Source organism: Mustela erminea, chromosome 19 (assembly GCF_009829155.1).
Source record: "Mustela erminea isolate mMusErm1 chromosome 19, mMusErm1.Pri, whole genome shotgun sequence".
NCBI classification, from domain to species: domain Eukaryota; kingdom Metazoa; phylum Chordata; class Mammalia; order Carnivora; family Mustelidae; genus Mustela; species Mustela erminea.
The window spans coordinates 20366242-20377705 of NC_045632.1; the positions used below are offsets into that span (position 1 = coordinate 20366242).

The 11464-nt window shown below is 46.0% G+C and overlaps 1 protein-coding gene across 1 annotated transcript in view; it reads right to left on the reverse strand.

Annotated features, from left to right (window-relative positions):
- GPATCH1 (G-patch domain containing 1) overlaps window positions 1-11119 on the reverse strand; it is a 42718-nt gene extending 31599 nt beyond the window's left edge. The window contains exons 1-4 of the mRNA XM_032325169.1: window positions 11008-11119; window positions 5093-5227; window positions 3125-3210; window positions 200-360 (exon numbers count right to left, since the gene is read on the reverse strand). Of these exons, the coding sequence (XP_032181060.1) occupies window positions 200-360; window positions 3125-3210; window positions 5093-5227; window positions 11008-11080 (455 nt within the window). The 5' untranslated portion in view covers window positions 11081-11119. The remainder of the gene's footprint in view (window positions 1-199; window positions 361-3124; window positions 3211-5092; window positions 5228-11007) is intronic.
- Between the last annotated feature and the right edge of the window lie 345 nt (window positions 11120-11464).

The following is an 11464-nucleotide window of genomic DNA, read 5'->3' on the forward strand; positions in this document are numbered from 1 at the left end:
CCCAGCAGCACAGCTACTCACTGGAGCTCTAGAACACACTATGTGCAATAAAAATGCAAAGATCCTCTTGGCAAAACCCCGTTATGCACTCAAGCTAGGCTTCTCCCACTTGTAACCAAACTACTCCTAATTAGGATCATTATACATATGCAAAGCAGTGATGCCAAGATCAGAAAAGTTAGAATTAAATTCTTCTCACTTTGCTGGTGTTATGAGGTCATCAAGCAGAGTAGCTCCAGGAATGGGGGCAGTAGCAGCTGCTAACTGCCTGGCCTTTTCTCGTATTCTATCTTTGGTTTTGGAAGCAAAATCATCTGTGGTAACAATCGCTTTAGGTGCTATCCCAAATTCACTAAGATCCTTAAAAAAAAAAAAAAAATTCAGACAGAATTACTTACATCATTTGGTAAGTGATTAACCGTAATACATTAGATGCCTTTATTTCTTAAAAGAAAAAAAATATTAAAACTACACAACTGATGGGTCACCTGGCTGGCTCAGTCAGAAAAGCCTAGGACTCTTGATCTCAGGGTCGTGAGTTCGAGCCCCATGGTGGGTGTAGAGATTACATAAATGAGTAAATAAAAACTTCAACAAATAAACAAACACATAAACAGAAACTGCACAGCTGCATTGACGATCAGTGGAGCAGCTGACTTTACATCTGCTTTGGCACCCTTGCCTAAGCTAAGGACAGTGACAGAGGACAGGGCATGACAATGGTCACTCAGTGAGCCCACAAGAGGCACAGCCAAGCTAGGAAGACAGGAAGTAATTAAAATACACTAATTACTTTTACAGTAAATAAGTGTGTTCCTCTTGGACAATATTTCAAAGGTCAGAGTGCAGAGGGCAAATAGAGCCACAGCCAGCAAGCATTCCTCAGCACACCTACATGCTACTTTGAAGTGTTTTTGCATTTTCCTGCTGGCTGCCTTTCCACTAGTCTGTGCCTCTCCTGCATTCCTCACAGAGCTCTGAAGTGTGCAGGTGCCTGCCTTCCTCTCTGCCACCATGCACTCCCTGAGTCGTGTGCCGGTACATGTGCTGGGACCAGAGGAAGGCTAGCCAATGGGGGCTTCATATCTTTTCTAAGCCTGTCTTTGGAGCCCATTTCCTTTGCCAAGGACTGCTTTAAGAATGAGCAGGTAAGGGGCACCTGGGTGGCTCAGTGGATTGAGCCTCTGCCTTCAGCTCGGATCATGATCTCAGGGTCCTGGGATTGAGTCCCGCATAGGGCTCTCTGCTTGGCAGGGAGCCTGCTACCTCCTCTCTCTGCCTGCCTCTCTGCCTACTTGTGATCTCTGTCTGTCAAATAAATTAAAAATTTAAAAAATATTAAAAAAAAAAAAAAAAAAGAATGAGCAGGTAAACCTGCCCGGGGCACCTTGCGGGGGGCTCAGGTCATGATCTCAGGGTCGGGAGATGGAGCCCCACATTGGGGTCCCACTCAGCGGGGAGTCTGCTCAAGATTTCCTCTCTTCCTCTCTTCCCTCCTCGACCCTGTGTGCTCTCTCACCTTCTCTAAAAATAAATAAATAAATCTTTAAAAAACAAAACAAAACAAAACAGAACAGAACCACAATCTGCCCAAGCAGACAGGAGGGAAAATCCACGGCAAGACTCATGTGAATGGTTTCCTTGCTCTCAAGAAAAGATAACCAAGGAAAAAAGTCCTCCTTCCAGTGGATATTGGCATCCTGGATGTGCCATCTGGAGCTCTTGCTGCCACGGTGGCACCACAGGGAGGGCTAGTATGAGGACAAGCTGACTTGCAGAATATGGCTGAGAAGAGAGGACCTGGGACCTCGCTGACATCTAGACATCTTGTTGCATGAGTCATGCTTCCTTATAGATTATGCTAGTCAAATAGGAAGGGGACCTCGGCTTGCCTCTTACCTGCAGCCTAAAGCATGTTAAGAGTGTTTGATCTAATCTTTATCACAAATGAATCCACAACTAGGTTTTAAGGCAACAGAGGTTTAATTTTAAAACAAACTGGAACCCATCCCGCAGGCCGGTAGGACACCTCCCCCTCACCAGCCCCAATTTACCCCTAAGAAGGTGGCAGTCATCATTGCTTTAATGATGGGCCCAGATGCCTGCATGTGGCTCCTTTTGCTCTTTGCTGGTCTAGTGGCTCCTGGTTCCTTCAACTGCAACATGCCCAGAAGCTAAGTGGGTGCTGCACTGAGGGGGCTATTGGGGCCTTTTCAAGGAAGTTAGCCTATAAACGACTTTCCTCTCCACTCTTTTTTTTTAACAGATTTATTTGTTTATTTATTTATTTATTTATTTGACAGACAGAGATCACAAGTAGTCAGAGAGGCAGGCAGAGAGAGAGAGGGGAAGCAGGTTCCCTGCTGAGCAGAGATTCCTGACGTGGGGCTTGTTCCCAGGACCCCGAGATCATGAGCTGAGCCAAAGGCAGAGGCTCAATCCACTGAGCCACCCAGGTGCCCCCCTCTCCACTCTTAACTTTAGAAACTGGCCCCAGCGGGGGCGCCTGGGTGGCTCAGTGGGTTAAAGCCTCTGCCTTCGGCTCGGGTCGTGATCCCAGGGTCGTGATCCCAGGGTCCTGGGATCGAGCCCTGCATCGGGCTGTCTGCTCCGCGGAGAGCCTGCTTCCTCCTCTCTCTCTCTGCCTGCCTCTCTGCCTACTTGTGATCTCTGTCAAATAAACAAATAAAATCTTTAAAAAAAAAAAAAAAGAAACTGGCCCCAGCGTAAGATGTCCTCCCAGTGAACACAAATCCATTGATGTACAGAGCACACTAGTCCAAATACGTAAAAAATAAAGCCTCAAGGCGCCTGGGTGGCTCAGTTGGTTGAGCAACTGCCTTCGGCTCAGGTCACGGTCCTGGAGTCCCGGGATCGAGTCCCGCATCGGGCTCCCAGCTCCATGGGGAGTCTGCTTCTCCCTCTGACCTTCTCGCCTCTCATGTTCTCTCTCACTGTCTCTCTCTCAAATAAATAAATAAAATCTTTTAAAAAAAAAAAAAAGAAAGCCTCGCAAACAAAGAAGGCATTGTCCACTGAACGTTCTGGGGAGAGCATAGGTGCTACAATAGGCAAATGTACACATCCCACTGGCTAAGTGGTCATGAAAGTTCTGCATACCCACCTCTTCATCCATAAAATCTTCTGGACCAAGAACAGCTTTGTCTGCCCTGTTCTGTCGTGAAGACACGAAAGAAGAGGGTGTCCATCCTTGGAAGAAAAGCATTTAGAATATTACAATTTTGGTTTATAACTAAATTATTCAATAACACTGCTGTTACGGGCTGGAGACCCCCTGACCTATAAACTCTTAGCTCCTTCCCATCTCCCTGCTCCTACGGACATAATTACATAATAATCAAATTATTACAGTGAATGTGGCAATCTTTTCACAAGTAGATGTGAGTAAAAAGGTGCAAGGTCACCTTAAAAGGCAGGACTACTCTGAGACCAGCATGACAGCAACAGATACCAACTTATTTAGCATATCGCCAAAATACTATGTCAGGGTACCTGAGTCAGCAATGAAAGGGTAGCTAGAACCAGAGTCAGAGAAGCAACACAGGGACTCAACCTGGCTACTCTAAGGGCAGCTGTGCCCACCCAAGGCCCCCAGTTCAGTCCCAGTCCCGAGTCCTGTAACACCACTCCTGCTCCCTGTCCACAGTCACCAAGCATGGGCCATGCTTACACAATGTGAACGGTCTGGAGGTCAAAGGTGTCTGGATTCTTTTAGTTTTCTCTACGACTGACACACCTCCTCTCTAATTTCCTATTAGAGTCTTATGGACCTAAGGAGTATGGGGCAGACCCCCTGTTGGTCAGTGGGCAGAGCAGGTTTCTGGGCAGGCAAGGGAGACACCCCCAGCTACCCAGGAATGGGGATCAGCTTTCCCAGGCTACTGCCTTCCTCCAGTTTGGAGTTCTGTAGTCTCTGCCTGATTTCTTCACAGTCCTCAGGGTAGAGATACTGCAGAGTATTAACCTATTACAGTCTACCCGACGATCACTTGAGCTGGTCTTACTACAGCGGACAGCACGGCTATAACTGCAACAGTCAGCAGTGTATCTGAGTCCTTCCTCCTTCACAAACCCTACCGCCATTTTTTACATTTTAATGTTAAAAATAAGTACGCTAATTTAATAGTGCCTTAGTCACTTACCTTGGCCTTTCCTAACAGTAAGACTGACTATTCCATAGCTTTTCTAGCATTTCTGGAGTAGACTGGTCAAATACCTTGATCATTTGCTCACTGAACTGCTCTTTCTGGATGCTGAACTTGAAACCACCTTATCGACCCCAACTATTTTTCTCACGTGGCTTGTTCTTGCTTTCCTACACTGCTTTTTTCATCTTTATTGTACTGTTGTTCTATACAAGTTATTGTACATATCTATAAAAGAACTGCTCTATCTTCTTCTTAACAACTGCTACAGGAATTACTCGGTTCATCCTACCCTTGTATTGGACATAAAAAAGCCATTTTCTTCCAGTTCCTATATGAGAACATTTTTTTAAAAACACGCATTACTTTAAACAAGGCAGAGCTTATTAACTACTGCGTAATGTGAAAATTGTAACTGATTTTTTCTTCAGGTGGAGAGCAGGCGCTGACAAGTGCTGCTGTGGTCCCCAGTGTTAGGAGGGAGCATCTCTGACCCTCAGTGGCCTCATCCACACAGCAACTCTGACACCTGTCCTCCTCAGTCACTGAGTCGTGTGAGATGAAGGTTACCTAAGTGAATGTATGTGAAAGCAACTTCGTGTGTTGCCGGCAGGATGGGACAGACAATGGAAGTCATGATCATCACTTAAACATCTGGTTAGAATGCATCTTTTTTCTTTTCTTTAAGTGAAGGAAAACTTTCCCTCTTGGATTGTAATGAACGACACACCAGTGGACTCTTGCAAACATGCCAAAGGCTGAAAGAACACAAAAATCTATGGTGTGTGTATATTAAAGTGTTTAAGGAAGGTTTTTTTGTTTGTTTGCTTTTGTTTTTAAAGGGAGAGGTGGAAGAGGGGGAGAAACTTATGCTATTTCAGTCATTTGCTTCAGCAATTTTAGAGCTCCAAGCAGGAAAATCATACCTTCCTTTGAGCCAACAGTGTTGAAGTACCCAGCAGAGAAACCTCCGCTAAACGCTCCATGAAATCGTTTATATCTTCCTTTTTCATCTCTGACAGTCTGATCCTGAAGAGGAATTGGTTTCTTTGGTCTTTCACCTGAAAAAAATATTTCGGGTGAGAGAGAAGGGGATGGCGGATTAGAAAAACTTCAGACAAAATGTCATTTCTTAAACATAATGACCTGTTCACTTCTTGTAATTTCAAATATAACAATTTTTTTAAAAGAGTTATTTATTTATTTTAGAGAGAGTGGTGGGAGGGACAGTAGGAGAGGGAGAGAGAATCTGAACCTGACCCCACACTGAGCACAGAGCCCAATGCAGGGCTGGATCCCACCACCCTGAGATCACAACCTGAGCTGAAAGCAAGAGTGCTCAACCAACTGAGCCATCTGGGCGCCCCCCAAGTATAATAATTTTAACTAAGTTTTTTATTCCTAGACTTTACCTGCTTATATAGTTTAGAAAGTAACACATGGTATCAAGCTTCTTCAGAGTTCTAAGGCAAATACAGATATTTCTTATCTGCATCAGATAAACATTTTAGCAAGAACGGCCTGATTCCCACAAAATTCCAACATGTAAACTGAATTACATGCTGGTTGATGGGGAGGTTCCAACAGATGGAGGTAAACTCCACAGGCAGCGCTGGAGACAAGTCACTGGGCTGACACTTGGCACACAGAGCTTTGGGACAGAAGGAACCCTTCTGTATCTCTTCTAGAACTTCACAGCATCCCGAGTCCAGATTTTTTCCTTTGATATTGCCTGTTCTCCCCAAATCTTAAGAGTTTCCTTATTTCTGGCAATCTCCTGATTCCATAGTTACTACTCTTTAGACTTAATCCTTTCCTGCTCTCCTGAACAGGGATGGGTTGCTACAACACACAAGCAGAAAGGAACTCAGTAAAGTCTAAAAGTTCCTTAAGTGTAAACTTTTAGGCCCTATGACATACATTACGGCCTCATTTTATCAACTGCAATTCTGAATTCTGAATCTATTTAAAATAAGAAGTAACCATCAAGTTACTTTCAAACATTCAGCACAGGGGCACCTGGGTGGCTCAGTGGGTTAAAGCCTCTGCCTTCGGCTCAGGTCATGATCTCAGGGTCCTGGGATCGAGCCCCACATCGGGCTCTCTGCTCAGCGGGGAGCCTGCTTCCTCCTCTCTCTCTCTCTCTCTGCCTGGATCTCTGCCTACTTGTGATCTCTGTCTGCCAAATAAATAAATAAAATCTTAAAAAAAAAAAATTCAGCACAGAAAGCAAGTAAGAGAGCAGTTAAAGGCGGGGAATTGAGAGCAACAGCGCTCTCACCCGACCTTCCCAGCACCAGGACTTCCATCATCTTGACTTCTCTTTGCCCCCTGACATGAATAGTAATAGCTATTTCATAGAGTTGTTATGCAAATGGAGTAGGATAATGCCTATAAACTGCTTAGCAAGAAGAGATACACAATAAACACTTTTAAAATACTAGCTGCCATTATTATTATTATTATTATTACTATTATTATTATGATGATATACAGTAGGAAAGCCCATGTGTACCTGTTATTTCAATAATTAAGCCAGTTACTCCTTCTGGAAGGTGGAACAAAAAGTAGAGGAACTTATAGCCTTAGAGTCCTAAATTCTTCCTAGTAACTTTTGAGGTCTTTAAGTCATTTCTGGAGTAATAACCCATAGCAGGGCAGTCAAAAGCTCAGGTTCTGAAGACCAGGAGATCTGGATTCAAATCCCCCTCTCTTATTACTGCCAGCTTGGTGAACTTGGGCAAGTAACTCGAGCTCTTTAAACCTCACCCTCCACAACTGTAAAAGTAGGGAAGGGGGCAGGGGGTGGGGGATGAGGTAGCTGAGTGATGGGTACTGAGGAGGGCAAGTGCTATCATGAGCACTGGGTTACATGCAACTAATGAATCACTGACCAAGTCAACAAAAACTAATGATGTACTCTACAGTGGTTAACTGAACATAATAAAAAATAAATAAATAAGAAATAGAAGTAGGGTGAAAAACAGAACCTACCTGGTCGGCTGGCGCACATGCAGAGGCCTGAGCACAATGTCTAGTCATAGCGAAGCTCAGTCAATATCAGCTACAATTTCATTTCACTCTAAAGAGCTAAATTACAACTTGGGCCCCCTAATCCAAGATTGTCACTGTTGCTTAGAAATGCGTTTCACACGATCCACTACCACGCCTGCCCCTGGCATGATTCCTGGCTAAGGCAAGGTTTCTCAACTTCAGTGCTATCGGCAGTCAGCACTGGCTGATTCTTTGTGGTAGGACGGTCCCGTGCACCGTGGGATGGTCAGCAGCAACCCTGACTTGGAACACCAGACCCCAGCCAGGAAGCGTGGCTCCCCTCGCCCGGCTTGACAACAAAAATGTCTTCAGGCTTTGCCAAATGTCCTCCGAGAGGCAAAATCAGCCCCGACTGAGAACCACTGGGCAGGGCCTGCCAATGCAAGGTGCTATTCTTACTCAGTTCTCAAGGTGCTCTTAATCATGAGGGGGGATAAGATCTGCAGACAACTAGGTGGAACCTATGGCAGCAGATCCTGAGGGCCGACCAGCATGGCAGGCAGGAGCCCCACAGGGAGACGCCACCTCTAATCACATCAGGAAAGAACTCTGGGGAGGAGGTGACATTTTAGCCAGGCCCTCTTATAATTACTGCTACTAATAACAACTAATCCCTTCTTTTCACACATATTATCTCACTCATCATACCCGTACCCGATAAGGGCGCTCTGATTCAGTAACTGCCCCCATGTCCATAGCTAATAAGCACAAAGTTGCAATCAGATCTCAATTCTGCTTCCAAGCCAGGGACATCACCTGGACTATCTTTCACCATGGAAGCAGCCCTGTACTAGGCTCTGGGTGTGGAAAACCAACCACAACTCTGTCCCTGTTTTCAGGGCCCTCAGAGCCCAGTAGAGGAGACCTGAATATACAGGAACTCTTCCCATGATGTTCAAGAACCACTTCATAGTCTCCCTCCTGAGCAGGATCTGATAACTACTGATAGAGACACAATTCCCAATAGAAGCATTAACTCCATCAGTAAACAGGAAGTCTACAAAGATAACATCAGATGTTTTGAAAAAGTCGGCTAGTCTGACTGGAAGGCAGGCAAGGAGCAGAAGATGGAACTAGAAGGGCAGATAGTGCAGAAGGCCTCCAACTCAGTGCTTGAGGGTCTGTGGTATGTCCTGGCAGTGGGGGGAAACCACAGATAGTCTTAAGTGGGAGAGCCATAACGTCAAGGAGGAAAATTGTCCTTAAGTTAATCTAAGTACAGGATGAACCAGAGATGAGGAGAACTCCAGAGGCAACTAAAGTATCTAATGAGAGAGGTAAGTACTGGTGCCCTCTTCCCTCCAGGCCAGAGAGCCTATGTGTCTATGGGTCTGTGTGTGACAGACGATTTGGCCGCTGTCTCTTAACCAGTAAAACTTCCTCTCAGTAGCAGCAACTTTAATTAAGTAGTAGAGTCCCTCCTCTACCAATGTTTATCTAACCTGTCACTAAAACTTCAAAGCAGAAGGAAAAGTGATTATTGGTCTAGTATGTTATACCGTAAAATGCACTCAGAGTGCATTTACACATCAAAGTGCATAGGAAACAATGACTCAATCTTCAAAACTACCAATGCTGGGAAGTTAAAGAATGATCTTAGGCTGGGGGCATAAAGGGTCTACAAATCCAATGCCCCTTCCTTCCATTTCAAAAGCGTGGTTAGGTCATTAGACTTCATTTCAGATTCTGTGTATCATCAAATAGGAAGAATTAGAAGAATGTAGGTCAAATAGTTGATGGCTTACAATATGTCACTCACAAGGAAACAAGTGTGAACCAGAAATACAGAAATGTATTAACAGCTGCCCAGCCTGGCTGTAATAACCTTCACCCATGCATGTTTAACTCCTGCCCTCTTTCTGAATAGCGAGATCTACCAGTTTTCAAGGAATCCCATCCTGCTGTCTCAGGGTTCTCTGCCAGCTTGTGTAGGCTACTTACTGTCTATATCATATAAGGTAGCACTTACAAAACTCCTACTTTTGTTTCAACTAGATTTAAAACTTCCAATACAGGATCTCTGTCAACAAATTCTTTGAGAGCATGAGGTGATGTGTTTGCCAGTAAAGTTAATGTAATGCCTGTGTTAAAAACTACAGTCTAGGGCACCTGCGTGGCTCAGTCAGGTAAGTAACTGGCTTCAGCTCGGGTCATGATCCCAGGGTCCTAGAATCAAGCCCTGCATTGGGCTCCCTGCTCAATGGGGAGTCTGCACTCCCTCTCCCTCTGCCTGAGGCTCCCCCCTGCTTGTGCTCTCTCTCTCTCTCTGTCAAATAAAATCTTTAAAAAATAATAAAAATTAAAAATAAAGAAGTACAGTCTAGAATGAAGGACATACCAATGGTAGCCCTGCTCCACCCACACTCTGGTCCCATACTTAGAGAAAGGCTCTGACAAATTGGTGTTTCCAGGGCTTTAAACTGAATATATTGGGGTTCGGGGGTGGCTCAGTCGTTAAGTCTCTGCATTTGGCTCAGGTCATGATCCCAGGGTCCTGAGATTGAGCCCCACATTGGGCACCCTACTCAGTGTACCTGTCAAAAAAATAAATAAAAACTTAAAAAAAAATAAACTGAATATATTAAAGGGTGTTGAGTGCAGTACAGAGATGTCTTAGAGGAAATCCAAGAGCTGTCTTCAAACACATAAGAAGCTTTCAGAAGACTAGTGTCCCTCTGTCTTTTGTAAGCACAGAGTAGAAGTAGGGTTAGCGTCCAGTAAAATTTTCTAATGATTGGAACTGCTTGTAGGAAACAAAAGGGTAATCAGTGGAAAGTACAGAAGTACAACTAACCTGGTAAAATGTAATCAGGGTGGAGAATAAGATCCCACCAACAGAAGGCTTGCAAGTTAACTCCTAGCCAACATGCTTCCTTGGTCCTTCCCACAGGACTAGAACTGCCATCAGTCCTTACTGGGCACTCATTGCTGAACAAATCGAGTCATTAATGGATCAGCCCAGAAACATGGGAGAGAACCTTATCTCACCTTTCCCTCACCTCTATATTTCAGCAGCAAGTCTGGTCTGCTCTGCCTTCAACCTACACCTCTACCCAGACCATTACTTATCCCCTCCACTGCTAACACCCCAGTCCAAGCCATCATCATCTCAAGACCTCTTTTTCTTTCTGCTAATCTCCCTCAATCAGTTTTGCCCACCAGTCCCCAGCCCACCTATTCTCAAAATCGAGGGCTAAATGATCTTAAAAATATACATTTCTCCCTTGTGTAAAACCCCGCAATGACTCTTCAACACTTAGTATAAAACCCAAACATCCTTACATACTAAGTAGATGCAGCCCCTGCCTCCCCCTCTGACATCATCTCTACCAGTCTCCCACTGGTGTCGTCGGCTCCACCCACACCAGTCCTGCCTGTCCCTCAATTTGTCAAACTGGCTCCGACTTCAGAAATTTTGCACCCGCTGCTCTCTTTGGTTGAAATGTTCTTCTACCCAAATCTTCATATGGTTGGTTCCTTCCTCTGTTTCAAGTCTGAGCTCAAACGTCCTCTCCTAGGGAAGACAATGCCCGACCACCCACCCCGGTTCTCACACGAGCCTGTTTCGTCATCTTTCTGTTTCCCACCCCTCAGAGTATCTTATCCATCCCTCCAGAACGTGAGCACCCCAAAGCACACCGCACATCTCTCTCGTCTCTGTTCCCAACACCAGTAGCGAGAGAGCCTTGCCCACGGGGCCACCCGAGGCCCGGCACAGGGTTGAGCGGTTTTGCCCGGAATTCTGGACCTGTTTCTCACAGACCCCAGCGACCAATCTGGCTCGCACCTTCTTCCAGCGGTTCCAGGCCTGTCCCATAGCTGACTAAGTCCTCATCGCTGTCACTGTCCAGCGCCGCCATGCTGCTCCCTTCCGGGCCCCGCCCCCTCGCTACGGATGCCTCGAAGGACCTAAAGCCTTCAGCCCTTTCTCCGCGAACCTAAACGAAGCTGTGAGTGCAGGTGCAGGAACGTGTCCGAAGACCTGCCTCTCGCCTCGCGCTTGGTAGTTCTCCACCCCGTCTTAACCAGAGCAGGACGCCGCAGGAGTTGCCTCGCGGACTCTGGCAGCCACGACATCCCATCCTAGCTCCGCATTGAGCCGGTCAGGAGGAGGCGCTTGGGAGAAGCTGGAAGCCCCCGAGAAGTCCCGCCGCGGGGCTGGTGCCGGGTGTTGTATGCCCGCCCCCACCCGCTGGCCCCCGACCCCCCTCCCCCACCTCCCTGCCCGCAACCTCGGGTCCCAC